General features: G+C 41.5%; 1 protein-coding gene across 29 annotated transcripts in view; it reads left to right on the top strand.

Annotated features, from left to right (window-relative positions):
* DLG2 (discs large MAGUK scaffold protein 2) overlaps nucleotides 1–16,385 on the top strand; it is a 979,527-nt gene that overhangs the window by 942,617 nt on the left and 20,525 nt on the right. For 13 of the 29 annotated variants that reach the window (XR_015744246.1, XM_087936973.1, XM_087936976.1 and 10 more), the window contains 2 exons: nucleotides 7,354–7,453; nucleotides 15,611–15,652. Coding sequence is in view for 28 of the 29 variants with exons in the window: in XM_087936973.1 (XP_087793099.1) it covers nucleotides 7,354–7,453; nucleotides 15,611–15,652 (142 nt within the window). In the remaining variant the exon portion in view is untranslated. Of the gene's footprint in view, nucleotides 1–7,353; nucleotides 7,454–9,651; nucleotides 9,698–15,610; nucleotides 15,653–16,385 lie in introns of all 29 variants that reach the window. The other 16 variants (XM_087936978.1, XM_087936975.1, XM_087936969.1 and 13 more) reach the window with 3 other exon arrangements.

Raw genomic sequence — 16,385 nt, 5'->3', positions numbered from 1 at the left:
AGAAAATAGCATACTACAATTCTTCGTATTTATGACTGTCACAGCATCCCCACAATCATGGGCACTTGGCAACCAGCGTGTGTTTAAATTGGTTGCAGTATCCTGCAGTCATGTATTCACCATTTGTAACTTTCCCAACGTCCTTCTGACAAGCAAAGTCAGCAGGGGAAGCCAGATTTGTTTAATGACCCACACTTAACTGCAGTGATTCGCTTAACAACCATGGCAAAAAAAATGTCATAAAATTAGGCATGAGTCAGACAGGATTTGAACTCACAGTTTCCTGTTTACTAACAATCCTCTTGACACGCTAGACCAAACAGGCTCCTTCCTCCTTCCTTTCACCAAAACAACGCACTTGAGATGTTCAAGAAATATTAAAGCAGTAGATATCATGCTTCGCCTGCACCATTAATCTCTGGTGACTTTAATGAAGATAATAATATCAATCCAATTAGCTCTTTTGGCCTCTAGAATTTTTTTTTTTAAAGAAGGATGGAAGAAAAATAGCAATGAGCCGGTGGTATTAATAGCAGGTATAATTTCATCATCAGGAATGAAACCCTGAAATTATCACTTTCAACCTGACTATTAAGCCTTTTAACTCATCGCATTTAATTGTATCACACCAGTCTAATCATTTCATTTTCAACTTCCTTATTTATGCCTGTTTTTAATAGCCAAACTATTGGGTTTCTGGGACAATATGGCTCTTAGTTATTCGTAGGAGAAAATGGACATTTAAAGGGGTGGGGGAAATGTCCATTTTGTTTGAGTTTGATCCTATTGGACAACAAAGTCTAGCTAAGCTAATCATGCAGTCGTTAAACAAATCCGGTTTTCCTCTTTGCTTTCGCTTGTCAGAAACCAGAGAGGAAGGTTGTAAATTATGATCATGTGATGACTGGGGACATCATTAATATAATATAATCATAATATGCTGGTTACCAAGCACCCAACCCTGATCGTGTAATTGTGAGGATGCTGCAACTATCATAGGTACAAGGACAGACCATGGTTTTTTTCAATGCTGTTTTACTGACCCACACCCTTTTCCAACAATTCAAAAAGAATTGTGTTGTAATGCTCTTACAAAATAATTACCGTATTTCCCCATGTATAAGCACCCCCTTTGTATAAGCCACCCTCCCAATTTTTGGACTGTGAAGTTTTGAAAAAAATATTTTATTAGAGAAACAAGTTATGAAGAAAGAAAATTTACAAAGAAACAAAATTAAGACGTCTAGATCTACAACTTCGGTCATGACGCCCGAAAGCGGTGCAGGCGACGCTAGCAATCTACGCATCGGACGAGAGTAGGAACGAAGCATTCAGGCCGATGCCTAGCGTATGCATTTCTATCGCGTGCTACTACTCGTAATCGTATCATCACATACAATTTTTACAAAAAGTATAGCATACTGCTGGAAAACCAGTTTATTCCTACTTTATTATTTTATGCATTTTTCACGTATAAAAAGTGTACCTGCTTTGTATATGCCACCCCCTACTTTTTGGGCTTGAAAATTTTGGAAAAAAGGGGTGGCTTATACATGGGGAAATACGGTAACTGTGATAAGCACAAGCCTTGCCAAACTGAGCAAGACTTGCCAAAAGATAACAGACAAAAAATAATTTGCAAAATAAGAATCTTCAAATACAAACTCAGGATACTGGAATGTCCACGAGGCTGCAGTTTCAAAACGACTTTGCCTTCTGCAAAGTACATTCATTTCACAGCTGGCTTTTATCTTCGTGAGGGAGGTGCCATTACCTGCAGCCTTACTCCCGACTGCTGTTTGTTTTGACAATCGGCTGGCTCCAGTTCGCTCCGACAAGCATGTGGCCTCACCCGCCCACCCCTGCTCTTCCCTGTGTGCTTTATGTCTTTTTGTTAGAGCACAGCTGATTCGCGCAGCAGACCACTCTGCCGTGCCTCAGTTGTTTCTTCAGCTGCAGTTGAAGTTAAGTATTAGCTTTTTTAAACGTGGGGCACACACGCATGGTGTGTTTGTGTGTGCACACGCACAGTGAACTGGTTGTTACATCAGTTGAATTTCACCCCTGCCTAGACCCCGTTGTCTGCCTCTTTGATGTGCCTCAATTAGCAGACCTTGAAAGCAATGTTCTTCCAGAGTTCACTTCTTATTAGCCTTCAACGATGCCAGGAGAGGCAAAGTGGAAGAGAGTGATGAAGAGCAGCTAAAGGCACATGTCACCTACGATTTTATTGTCCATCCATGTGATGAAGTAATTGGCGTTCCTGTTGCAGAGTCTCATGGGGCCATGTGTGGTTCTCTGCTCCTTGGCACAAAGGCGTCAGCATCTTTCTATAGTTTTGTCTTCCTCTAGCCTTTCCAAGCCTTTTCTGACTCAGTGAGTGCAATATCACAAAATGCTGGTCAGCCAGCTTTTGCAGAAGCTGACTCACCTAGCTAAGTGGAAGATTCATAATATTACTAAATATTACTAAATTTGCAGATGAGACAACAGTGGTGGGACTCATCTCCGGGGAGATGAGTCTGCCTACTGAGATGAGGTGGACCGGTTGCTTTCGTGGTGTGGAGACAATACCTTGGTCCTCAACACCCTAAGACCAAGGAGCTTATAGTGGACTATAAAAGGAAAAGATCAGACATCCAGCCCTTGCTTATCAATGGAGACTGAGTGGAGCAAGTGGCCAGTTTTAAGTTTCTGGGGGTTACCCTAAAAGAGGACCTGACTTGGGGTGCTCACATTGCAGCCCTGGTCAAAAGGGCCCAGCAGAGATTATACTACCTGAGGCTTCTCAGAAAACAACAACTGAATGAAAAACTGCTGGTGACCTTCTACCACTGCACCATAGAGAGTATCTTAACTTCCTGCACCTCTCTATGGTTTGCCAATTGCACAAGGGCAGATAGGACAGCACTCCAGAGGGTTAACGTCATTGCCCAGAGGATCATGGGTTGCCCTCTCCCCTCTTTGGAAGAGCTTTAGAGCTCCCGCTGCCTTAAGAAAGTTCAAAACATTCTCAAAGATCCATCTCATCCTGGGCACCCTTTTTTTGATCTATTACCATCTGGCAGACGGTACAGGATAATAAAAACAAGGACAAATAGGCTGAAAAACAGCCTCTATCCCAGGGCAGTAGCTCTCTTGAATTCTGCTGTATATACACTGAAGATGGTATTTAATTTCTTTGTACGATGTGCAATGACAATAAAGTAAAGTAAACTGATCGAGGAAAAGAGATTTAAGTGCCAATACTGCTATCATTTAAAGATAGCGATGGATTGATATGAAGTTCTTCTTGAGAATATTTGTAGTTGAGGGCTGAACTGTGAGGTCCTTGATGCTCTCTGAGCTTGGTTGTTTTCTTGCAGACGTTTCATTACCCAATTAAGTAACATCATCACTGCCAGGTTGGGTGATGAAACGTCTGCAAGGAAACAACCAAGCTCACGGACCTTGAAGTACACCTCAGAGGTTTTTCCCATGGTCCAAATATAGTCAGAGGTTGACCATCATATTCTCTGCCAGATGCAATTTTTGCATTGTGATAAGAGCAATTTCATGGAGAACATATAACACGTCAATCTTTCTTAACCTGGTGCAGTCTAAATGCATTGAATTTCTGTATCCATAATGTGCAGCCTACCTATGGTAGATCCTTCTTAATTTTTTTTTCCTGATAATTAAGCCATGGTGGCACAGCGGTTAGAGTGCAGTACTGCAGGCTACTTCTGCTGGCTGCTGGCTGCCTGAAATTTGGCAGTTCAAATCCCACCAGGCTCAATGTTGACTGAGCCTTCCATCCTTCCGAGGTGGGTAAAATGAGGAGCCAGATTGTTGGGGGCAAGAGGCTGACTCTGTAAACCACTTAGAGAGGATTGTAAAAGCACTGTGAAGCGATATATAAGTCTAAGGGCTATTGAAGGAAGGAAGGAAGGAAGGAAGGAAGGAAGGAGCGAGCTGTGGTGGCATAGTGGTTAGAATGTAGTATTGCAGACTGACTCTGTCGACTGTCAGCAGTTCGATCCTGACCAGCTCATGGTTGACTCAGCCTTCCATCCTTCCGAGGTGGGTAAAATGAGGACCCAGATTGTTGGGGGCAAGAGGCTGACTCTGTAAATTGCTTAGAGAGGGCCTGTAAAGCACTGTAAAGCAGTATATAAGTATAAGCACTATTGCTAGGTACCTTCTGAATGGATGAATTCACATATTCCAGATCATATCAGAAACCTTACATGCAGACATTTCCATGATCTAAACATTCTAGAAGTTATACCTATTTTTCTCTCCAAAGGAAGGCAAATAGCTCACAATTTAAATAAGCTAGCAGACACCGGATGTGCTTTCCTAAGATACAGGTCCTCCTCGACTTACAACCGTTCATTTCATGACTGTTCAAAGTTACAACTTTGAAAAAAGTGACTTCACGACCAATGTTCACACTTACAACGATTGCAGCATCCTCATAGCCATGTGTTCAAAATGTGGGCACTTGGCAACTGACTCATATTTATGACATTTGCAGTGTCCCCAGGATCAAACTCAATGGGGAAGTCAGATTCACTTAACAACCGCGTTACTAACTTAATAATGGCAGTGATTCACTTAACAACGGTGGCAAGAAAGGTCATAAAATGGGACAGAATTCACTTAACAAATGTTTCACTTGGCAACGGAAATGTTGGGCCCACTTGTGGTCGTAAGTCAAGGACTACCTGTATAGACAGCAACACAAACTTCCTGTTCTGTGTGATATGTACCCTTATGATACTAAGAAGGAAAAGAGTGGAAGCTACAACAAACATAAATTTAAAATGACAATTGGGTTCAATATTGACAGTCTGCTTGTACATCAATCACGAAGCTTTTGGGTGACTAGAAAGAAAAGATATATAATCTGCCAATGTTAGATCTGCTTTCTTTCTTTGAAAATTTTTTGAAATCTGCAATCAATGAGTTGTGGTTTAAATATCATTGTCCTAATGAGCGTTCTGTTATCGGATGACATTGTTTAATTCTGGGAAAAAAAAGATATCACAATCGAGAGAGAGGAACACAGGTGCATGTTTTAATTTCTTTAGACTCGATAGGCCATTCTGTCAATATTACCACCCGCCAATCAAGTTATATTTGGAAACCTTTTATGCCTATAATTTTTGACATCTGCCTTTATTTTTCGTTTGCATGAATTGTGGTTGGCATGATTGTGTACTTTTTGGCATGATGGTTACGTTGTGTTGAATCCATGTGTTTACAGTCGTTATGGGGCATTTGTAGGTTTTTATGTCTATAATTTTTCTCCCTTTGTTTTTGTTTTTTTTTGTTTTGCTTTTTGTTACTAAATTTTAAATATCCTTGGAGAGTAAAAGTGGCATGAAACTTTGGTGACCAAAATAAACACATACACTCATGTTTGGAATATGCAATAATACGTCATAAACCTTAGGATCAAGTTTCAGGTAGTCCCACAAAGGATTGGAGCCACTACCAATTAATCCAGGGGTGACTTCCTTTGGGTACTCCTGCTATTTCGAACCGTGGTGGGATTCAAACATTTTTTACTACCGGTTCTGTGGGCGTTGCTTGGTGGGTGTGGCTTGATGGGTGTGGCAGGGGGAGGTTACTCTAAAGTCTCATTTCCCACGCCACTCCAGGGAAAGGATACTGTAAAATCCCCATTCCCTCCCCACTCCTAGGGGAAGATTACTGCAAAATCCCATTCCCACCCCATCCCACTAACCTGCTTTCCAGCCCCGTTCTCCTGTTCAGGCCAACCAAAGAAGACCCAGCCGATCAGCTGGGATTCGGGAGGCAGAGAATGGATGGAGTTTGGGGCCAGTCAGAAGTGGTATTTGCCGGTACTCCGAAGTACTCAAAATTTCCGCTACCAGTTCACCATGTTGAGTGAAACTTAAAATTTAAATATCTGTTGAGCCTCAGATTTCCTACTTCTGGTTTTAGGAAACATTGCAGGTAGTCCTTGACTTACGACCACAATGGGGCTCCAAATTTCTGTTGGTAAACAAGACAATTGTTGAGCAAGTTTGGCCCCTTTTTTTGACCTTTCCTGCTACAGTTGTTGAGCGGATCACCGTAGTTGTGAAGCGAATAACACAGCGGTTTGGTGAATTTGGCTTTGACTTTTTGATCGTCAGAAAGTCGTAAAAGAGAATCACATGACCCCGGGACACTACGACCATCATAAATATGAACCAGTTGCCAAGCATCTGAACTTTGATACCATGGGAATGTTGAAACTGTCATAAGTGTGGAAAACAGTCATAAGTCACTTTTGTCAGTGCCGTTGTAACATCAAACAATCACTGAGCAAGTGATTGTAAGTCAAGGGCTACCTGTACACTTCTAATATACAGAGATCTTGTCCCGATGGTACATTTTTCAACTGGACTTTATGGTTTTTCTTGGATGGCGTTTCGCTTCTCAGGTGGCCTCAATGACTCTCCAAAAAGATGCAAATGACCAGCTGTCTGCAAGGAATATAAATCCTTCCATTCCCCCACCATCCAAGTGAAACATTTTTCTTCTCATCCAAGAAGAAGCTTCTTAGATGAGAAGCAAAACATCTCCAGAGAAAAACCAGAAAGTCCATGTCAGGTTTCCAAGTGATGAAATCCATTGAAAAAGAATAAAACCAAGTCCATCTTCCAATACAACTTCTTTTATTTTAGAAAGCATCCAATTGGCAAAATCCGTGGTAATTCCGGATCTGACACAATCTGGAATTACCCCACAATATTAAACATTAAAAACAACCCTCCAAAGTTACATTCTCCAATAGAAATTGCTTGATATCATAAATCTCCACCTCAAGGGCCTAAGCACAGACAGCTCGTTTCCCACGGGAAGAAGAATCACTTAGCCAAAACAACTCTCTTTATCTCCACTCCTCCCCACTTAGGAATGTGGCAAGCCCGAAACTCTTCTCCCCCTTCCCCCCATCTTCCCCCCCTCCCCCCCATGACTGCCACAGAGAAAGTAAGAAAAAGAATATATACTAAGCCTAATTTTGAAATGGCTACACATATATCAATTTCGGGGTTGACAGTCCAGTTGCCTCTTGAAAAAAAACACCTGCGGGATAACCACGACCTGGATGAGACTGAGAATCTCCAGAGACATAAAAGAGATCTTTAAAAAATCTTTCAAGATCTCAAGCACCTTCGACTCTTTCCCTCCTTTGTTTGCTTCTCAATGCTTGGTTCTTGAGGCCAACGAAAGAAATTGAACACGGTCACCACAGTTGTTTCCCACTTTTACCAGCCTAGTTGTTTTGTCAGCATGAGTGTGACAACAATTAGACGTCCTTGTTTTTTCGGCCATGCCTCTTTTCCTTCACAGTCATTCAATGACAAGCGTAAAAAGAACTTCATCTTTTCACGAAAATTCCCATTCTACAAGAGCAAGGAGATGTGTGATCAGGACACCAGTGACCCGGAACGTAAGTAAAAATGTTTTAGAGACGACGTCACAGCGAAACACGTGGGTGATACGCACGGCACTTCATATACCTAGGCAAGCTTAAGTCAGGTTCAGGACAGGTGAGGCCTTACTACTATGATCAATGTATATAACTGTCTGGATTCCCTGTGGGGTTTACGGGAGGAAAAAGAAGTAAATTTTTATATCTCTACTGTGTGAACATGGGTTGGCCACCGTTCCTTCATTTGGTCTATCTCAAATTTTGGTTAAGGAGAAAGCCACGCCTTATAAAAAAAATGTTTTGGGGACCGGGGTTTCATAACTGTCTCCATCTTAGCTAGTGATGTGGGTAGTCCTTGATTTGCAACCGATCATTTAACGGCCATTCAGAGATACAACAGTACTGAAATAGGTCCTTGGTGCTCTCCGGGCTGGGTTGTTTTTACTAGCATGGATGGCATTCGTTAGTTTGGGTCATGAAACGTCTGCCAGAAGACAACCAAGCTCAGAGAGCAACAAGGACCCCTCAGGTCAACCCTGAGCTACAAATATTATCCGTTATTGGTACTGAAAAATGGTGAGTGGCATGGTAGCCTAGAGGTGGAACTCTTCTTGCCTCACAAACAGGAGGTTGTGAGTTCGATCCTAGGTAGCAGCAGAAATTTTTCTCTCTAGGAACAAAGAGAATTGATAAAAATTGGATCACCAACATGACCACCAACATTCAATGACGAATATGGCACAAGAAGAAGACGAGCAAAGATAAAATATCTGCTGTGAACTCCGTGTAGGCATCAGGGAGGGCAGCCAGCCAGTAAATGCTCAGTTTCATTCCCTGACTTGACTGAAAATTTAGGGATTACGGGGTCATTAAAAGGAGAAAAAAAATGGTGCTGGAAAAGATGAGTTATGACCTGTCCTCGCACTTATGACTATTGCAGCATCCCCATGATCACATGATCAAAACATGGGCATACCAGAATGCATTTTTAACAGTTGCAGTGTCCCAAGGTTTCCTGATCACCATTTGCAATTCTCCCAGCCATCTCCCAAGCCAGATACACTTAACAACTACATGAACCTTTTAACAACTGCAGCTATTCGCTTAATGACCATGGCCAAAACAAAGGTTGTAAAATAGAGTATGATTCACTTAACCGCCACCTTGCTCAGCAGCAGGCATTCTGGTCTCAAGTTGAGGACAACCTGTACTCCTTGGTAAATTGTGCCTGTGAGTTCCCACTCCAACATTTATAGCTTCGACTCATTAGCTTGACAGTTCAGTCTATTGTACTGGAAGGCTCTTGATAATGAGATGGCTTGGATTAGTTCCCAGCTATTTAGAAAAAAAGGGGGAGAGGGGGAAAGTGTCTTATCTGTGAAAATCAGATATCGGATTGAAATTTTCCCACTTTTCCGCTTCACAGAATGCAGCCAGAGTGGAAAATTAAGGTGCGAGCATTTCTAAGCCATACAGTACGAGAGAGAGAGAGAGAGGGAGGGAGATTATTAGTCTCCACTGGATTTAATATCTATTATTGGGCATTTGGTAGAGTGGTGCGGTGGCCTAGAGGTGGAGCTCTCACCTCACCATCAGGAGGCTATGAGTTCAATCCTAGGTAGGGGCAGATATTTCTCTCTCTGGTCACAATGAGAATATATCTGCTAAACAAAACTCCTCATTGGTGACAGGAAGGGCATCTGGCCAGGAAACACTCAGCTCCATTCAGACTACAACCCTGCAAGGGATTATGGGGTGATTAAAAGAAGATAATGATTGGGCCTTTAGGGGCATCTAGGGAGTGTGATGGCTCTGCATGAGTGAGCTTACCAGCTGAAAAATTGACAGCCCGGGTTCAAGACCCAAGCGCTGTGTGAAGGAGAGTTCTTGTTCCTAGCTCCAGTTCCTGCCCTTTTTTCAGTGCCATTGTAACATCAGCCCCCTAAACAAATCGTTGTAAGCCAAGGACTACCTGTATTATTTTTTTTTCCTAAAGAGAATCTTTTGCTTTCTCACTTTAACCACATCTCTTTGGCTTCCACGAAAGTCTTTGAATCGGGAGATTAAGCCTTATTTTTGCTCAAAATGTGGGAATCCAGATTGGATTATCTGCATGGTCTGTCATGGTAGTATCCATTTCAACTGCACTGACCTGTTCCTTCCTTTTCTGCGGGTGTTTTTTCCTTTCATTGCTCTCTCCGGGGACTGCCGTGCAGGACTTCCCCGGATTAGGGGACGACGGTTATGGGACAAAGACTCTGAGTAAGTTCCCAGGAATGGTCACTTATAACCCTTTCTTTGGAAATAACTTTGTTTTTCATTTCATTTCTTTTTTTCTTCTTCTTACTTTTAAAGTTTGGCTTTTGTTTTTTTCTTCCTAAAGAACCTTCTTCTCCTCCTTCTTGAGCATGCACAAGATTTAGATTTTACTTTTGGTCCCCAGCTTTGAATGCACTTGGTGGGGGGAGGGGAGGATTTTTCATTGTATTTTATGTTCTGCATGACAACCTTAATAGCATATAGCCTATGCAATGATTATGTTGATCTCTGATGATAACAACATTGTTTCTAGTACAATGCATATTGGTGGTCCTTTGGTGAGCATGAATTTCTTCAAAAAGAAGATCACTGCTTCTTTTAAAACAAGCTTAGGATTCTTGAAAAGTTGAAAAACAGATCCCCAGTCAAAAAATAGTTCATAATGAAGAAGCTGCCCAAGAGCTGACTTATCCAAAATGGATGGTAGGGTGTGAGGTTGATGATGAAGAAGCTGTCTGAAAGATGACTTATCTAAGATGGACAGTAGGGAATGATTTGATGTTGAAGAAGCTGCACCAAAGACGATTGGTCCAAGATGGACAGTAGGGTACAAGGTTGATATTGAAGAAGCTGCTCAAAAAATGACTTATTCAACATGAACAATAACAAGTAAAATTGATGCTGAAGAAGAAGCTGCCCAAAAGATGATTTGTCTAAGATGGACAGTAGGGAGTAAGGTTCATGATGAAGAAGCTGCCCAAAAGATGACCTATCTAAAATGAACAGTAGGGACTAATTTGATGTCGAAGAAAGTGCGCAAAAGATGTTTGATCCAAGATGGACAGTAGGAAATAAGGTTGATGATGAAGAAGCTGCCCAAAAGATAGTTATATCTAAGGTGGACAGTAGGGAGTAAGGTTCAAGATGAAGAAGCTGCACAGAAGATGACTTATCCACGACGGACAGTTGGGATTAAGCTTGATGTTGAAGAAACTGCCGACAAGATGATTGACCCAAGATGGACAATAGGGACTAAGGTTCATGATGAAGAAGCTGTCCAAAAGATGACATGTCCAAGATAGCTAATAGGGTGTGTTGTAAAGTAGAAAAGTGGGATACAAATACTTTAATTCAGTAATAAAGATTTAATAAATAGAGGTATCAGATATTTCCTTTTTTTCTGTCATTTTTCTTCTTACATGAGGACCATGCACAGTAGATGAGACAATATATAATCAGTGCTAATTTTCAGTGTAGGTATCATTTCTTGCCTTTCCTTGATATGCACAGACTAAAATGATATCAGAAGATTTATACATAGAATATTTATTCTAGGACTTCTTCTCATTTCATGCTGAGATGATCCATCTTCAACTTTGGCCAACCTTGTGCATTCTGAAGAATCCAGAAGTTTGGGGGCAAAAGACAAGACATTGGGCAAAACAATTCCCAGAATGCAGTAAATCACTCTTTTGAAGATTTGGTAGCTCAGTTCTAGTGATCAGAAGTTGCATCAAGGTGGCACTTCAACTTCAGTTCTTCACATAACTTTCATTTCACATAAAACAGTTGGAGATGGTTAATGTTCTTTCTTCTCAACTTTCATCCTTGTTCTTCTTTCCACTGCCTTAAAAGGAACATTTTCTGATTAATAATTTTAGCAGATTGCAATTTCATGTTCTTTGTAGCAGAAGTCAGATCTGAAAGTGTTTCCCTTTAGGGCTAATAACGTTTCTGTTAGTGAATCAAACATTTGACTTCCACCTCAACAAAGAGAGATCATAAAGTTATAAAGCCGGTCAAATCCTAGACAGATATTCAAGATCTTAAGGCATTTTCCTTGCATCTGAGCCTAAGATACCACAGTTCCTCTGGATGTCAGTTAGTTAAGTCCTTTAAAGAATCATTAGATAAATCAGTTCAGAAATGCAGTAGTAGTTTGATTCTAGATTACTCATTTTCAAACTATGCCAGTGGTGGCATGCTGCCGGTTTGCACTGGTTCTAGTGATCCGGTAGCACTGGTCAGCAGTTGGCCCCACCCTTGTCCTATATTTCCTTTGTTTGTAGCTCAGTTGATAGGCGTGGCAGAACGGATTCCTGCACCTCAGCTGTTTGATTCACCAGCACTGACAGTAGATAAGTTTTCATGCTTAAAATTGCCCATTTTAGAATGCTCCCACAGAACGCACGCCCACAGAACCGGTAGTAACATATTTTGAATTCCACCGTTGAACTGTGCCATAGTTCAAAACAAGTTCAGGCAAACAAGCTGTCTTGTCAGTAGCAATTTCACGTTGTTGCAAAGTGCAACCATGGCTCAATGTTGATCATATTCTCAAAGTGGCTACTTTGCAAATGTCCTAGAACACAACGGGTGACATTCCCATCCATCACAGCCTTGCTGGAGGCGCAGGATAAGAACTGCAACCTTACACAGTTGAAGGGGATCTCATCCAGCATGACAGTTTCATTCAACATCTGTTAAAATGTTGAAGAAACAATGCCCTCTAGATCCTACCTCTGGGTCTAAAGGGCAGCATTGAGTATCTTCTGCAGACATGGGGAGGTTTTAAGAGAACTTCTAAAACAAGCATTAACTAGAATACGACTGTTGCAGTTGTGTCCTAGTTTAATTATATGTGGAGAAAGCACCGATGGAAAATTTGCGCATACATTTAGAGAATCCATATTTTGGTCTGTTTCAAAGTATAGAATTGGGAGATACCTTAGAGGTCTTCTAGTTCCATGCAGAGCAGGGATCTTCAAAACATTCCACACAAATAGCTGTGCTTGGAAGCTCCAATGATAGAGCATTCATGACTCCAGAGGGCAGGCTGCTTCACTGCTTCATGGATCTCACCATCAAGAAACTCCTCCCTAATTTTCAATTTGAATCTCTCTTTGTTGAGATTCCCCCCCGTTGGGTTTTCTCCTACCATCAAGCATGATAGAGAATACATTCACAACTTTTCTCCATGACAGCCCTTAAGTAGAACATAGAACATAGAATAATAAGGTTGGAAGTGAGCTTGAAGTTCTTCTAATCCAAACCCCCTGCTCAAGGCAGCCCAGTGAAATGGTTGTCCAATCTTTTCTTGAAAGTGATGGAGCACCTACAACATGAGGAGGGGAAGCTATTCCGTTGATTAATTCTTCTCACTGTCAGGAAATTTCTGCTTAGTTCTAGGTTGTATCTGTTCTGACCAAGGCTTTCTGAGACTGTAATTAAGCACACACTTAGTCCAAACAACTCTTGTTTTACTTCAACGCTGGGAATTATGTTCATTCCCAGCCCGTAAGGAATCCCAGTCTCTTGAGATAAGCACCCACCTTTATCTTCTTTAAATTGCTGCCAACAACTAAAGTTCCAAATGAATAAAAAAAAAACCCGACTGAAGTACAGTCTACACAGAGCTTCAAGGATTAATCCGAACAGAACAAATGACTTTGCTTTCTGCAAAGGTTTCTTCACCTTTGCCTGTCCTTTATACCTTACGGGAGGGGCAATCACATCCAAGCCTTACTCCTGAGTCACCCCTTTTGTGTCAGCTGCTCTTGCCTTCTAGCTGCTCTGAGCACATGCGCACTGGGAACCCTCAGATGGCCCTGGTACCATCTCTGTATCGGATGCAGAACCCTCATCCAAGTCCTCCCCAAACTCCAGAACTGGCCCATGTTCCTGCCAGGCTCCACAGGCCACCAGTGGACCACAACAGCTTCTCCCCTGACTTTGCTCATCAGACGATCTCAAAAGGGAATCACGTGATCCAGGGACACTTTGACTGTCATAAATATGTGCCGGTTGCCGAGCATCGGAGTGACCATGGGGAAGCTGCAATGGTCATAAGTGTGAAAAATGGTCATAAGCCACTTTTTTCAGTGCCATTACAACTTTGAGCAGTCACAAACTGAAAGGTTGTAATTCGAGGATTGCCTACACATTGTATAATACAGATAACAATACAATTTTGATCATTATTGTTATGTATGGTAATAATGGCAACAACAAGTATTGCCCCAGCCACTATCCAGTGGATGTGACGATACCTGGAGACAGTAGAATAGAAAAGAAAGAACTGGAGAAGACCACAAAACATAAAGACCTGCAAATAGAAATAGAATGACTGTGGTAGAAGCAAGCCAAGGTAGTACCAATAATCATAGGTGCCTTGGGTCCAATCCCAAAACAACTGGAGCACCACTTGAATACCATTGGCCTTGACAAATTTGCCATTGGTCAATTGCAAAAGGGTGCTTTACTCGGACCATCCTGCGACGACATCTGCATTACCATCAAACCTCCACATCTGTCTATCCCGAGTCCTTGCAAAGGACTCAGTGAGTAGACAGAAACAACTGGAGCACCACTTGAACACCGTTGGCATTGACAAATTTGCCATCAGTCAATTGCAGAAGGAAGTTATACTTGGAACAGCTTCTATCCTGCAACAGTATCTGTAGCACCGTCAAACAGCTAAATGTGCCCATCCCAGTTCCTTGGTAGGGACTCAACGGGTAGACAAAAATGCCAAATCCAGTTTGAACATCTGGCATGACTGTTTAACCAACAATGATAATAACAACTGGAAAAAAATCACAAAATATCACAACCTGGCCATCAAATCTATGCGATTATGGATGAAACATGTAACAGTGATACCTATTGTCATTGGGGCACTTGGTACCATGTCCAAGAATTTTACAAAACACATCAAGAAATTGCAGCTTCCTGCAAAAACACCAGTGGAGCTGCAAAAATCTGCACTACTGTGTACATTTTAAGAAGATACTTGGTTGATACCTAGGATGCTGGCAGCCACCCCTATCAACCGTCAATGGTATCTGTGATACATTTTTAAATGTTCAAGTTGGTTGAGTTTAATTTTTAATGAATAAAAGAGATAATAATAATGGTAATGATAATAGTCTGGATAGTGGGTGTGGCAGTGTCTGGAGACAGCAGAAGAGAAGAGAAAGAATTGGAGAAGATAACAAAATAGAAATAGAACGGCTATGGCAAAGGCAAGCAAGGGTAGTACCAACAGTAATAGGCGCCTTGAGTGCAGCCCCGAAGCAACTGGAGCACCATGTGAACACCATAGGCATTGACAAATTTGCCATCAGTCAATTGCAGAAGGCAGCTTGACTTGGAACAGCTTCCATCCTGTGGCGATATCTGTAACATCATCAAACATCCAGATTTGCCTATCCCAGGTCCTTGGTAAGGACTCGATAGGTAGACAAAAATGCCAAACCCAGTCGGAACATCTGGCTGGCTGTGCGATGAATAATAATAATAATAATAATAATAATAATAATAATAATAATAATAATAATAATAATAATAATAATATAAGCAGCAGCCACAGTGGTTAAAGATGTTTTAGAAGGCAACAAATGAAAGAAGGATAGTGGCGGGTCGGGAAAGAGTTTATTGACCCTTCTACATTGCTCCTCCTGCGTTTCCCTTTCTCACAATTCTTTCCCCAAGGCTAATTGTGGACGTACTTTCACCAACGAGGCAGCTAGCCCCATACATCACTAGCAAGTCCATGTACATCTCATATATGAGTCATGTCACATGGCTGACATCCCTCTTTTGTTCCTCATCACCCTTCGAAAACATTTGAGAAATGTTTGCGAAACAAAGTTTTTGCAAAGACATCCTTAACGCTTTCTTTGGCGGCGGTTTATTTGAGGTAAATCACGGGCAATACAGCCCTTTCTCGGCGTATCCACCCATGATCATGTCCTTTGGCCTTCCTAGTCAAGTTTCTCGGAAACTCTTTGGCTGACTTACCGCACCGCTCACTTCGACTTTTACTTTGCATGCCGATTGCATGACCGGAGGTGATTGCTTGACATTTTGTTGCTTGACTATCTCTCCTTTTAATTTGCTCTCCTGTTCTTGCAGAACATCTCTCTTCTAATGCCAGCGATAGTGAAAGTAGCTACAGTAAGTTATGGCATTTCTTGGGTTCTTTTACTTTGGCTTGCCTCTGAAGGCTTGGTTTCTTATCCTTTCTTTTTTCCCATGACCCCCTCTGGGTTTTTTCTTCTTTCATTTTTGCTTTTCAGATTTTAAAAAGATTGTGTGAAAGCGTCCAGAGGTGGATTGTATATTACAGGCTGCAAATAATGTGTCACTTCTGACGTGCCTCTGAAATGGACCTGGTCTCCTTTGTCAAGGCGTTAATGCCAAAAAATAATGTAGTTTTATAATTTAGGTCCAGCGGGTCAACTTCCAAACGTCGTTTTTCAAGAAAATGGAGCAGACGCTTTCAATCCAGCACATGATTTACAATGATACTAGCAGGAAGTGAGCTAAAACTGTTTGAGCAAAAAGTTCTGTAGGCATTGTATGCATTGTATACATTGGAGTATACAAAAGGCATTGTATACATTGGAGTATACAAAAATTGTAGGAAGTAGCCTTCAAAATGACCTTCTTTGAAATGCCAACTATCATATATATACAGTTAAGGCATTTGATTTAATAGGCATTTGACTGAATAGAATTCAATTCAATTGTTACTTGAACCTAAGTATGCAAACTTATGGAAAGTTATTTGTATCCTGCCTTTGTTATTTCTGCAAATAACTCAAGGTGGCAAAACATATCATAACACTAGGCTGTTGGTTTGAGCTCCGAGCTTGGAAAATTGGTTGCAAACATTTCGTTCGCCATT

The sequence above is a fragment of the Pseudonaja textilis genome, chromosome 7 (genome assembly GCF_049901715.1).
Source record: "Pseudonaja textilis isolate UNSWEBS1 chromosome 7, rPseTex1.2, whole genome shotgun sequence".
In the NCBI taxonomy this organism is placed as follows: domain Eukaryota; kingdom Metazoa; phylum Chordata; class Lepidosauria; order Squamata; family Elapidae; genus Pseudonaja; species Pseudonaja textilis.
This window is presented reverse-complemented; position numbering and strand designations above follow the sequence as displayed.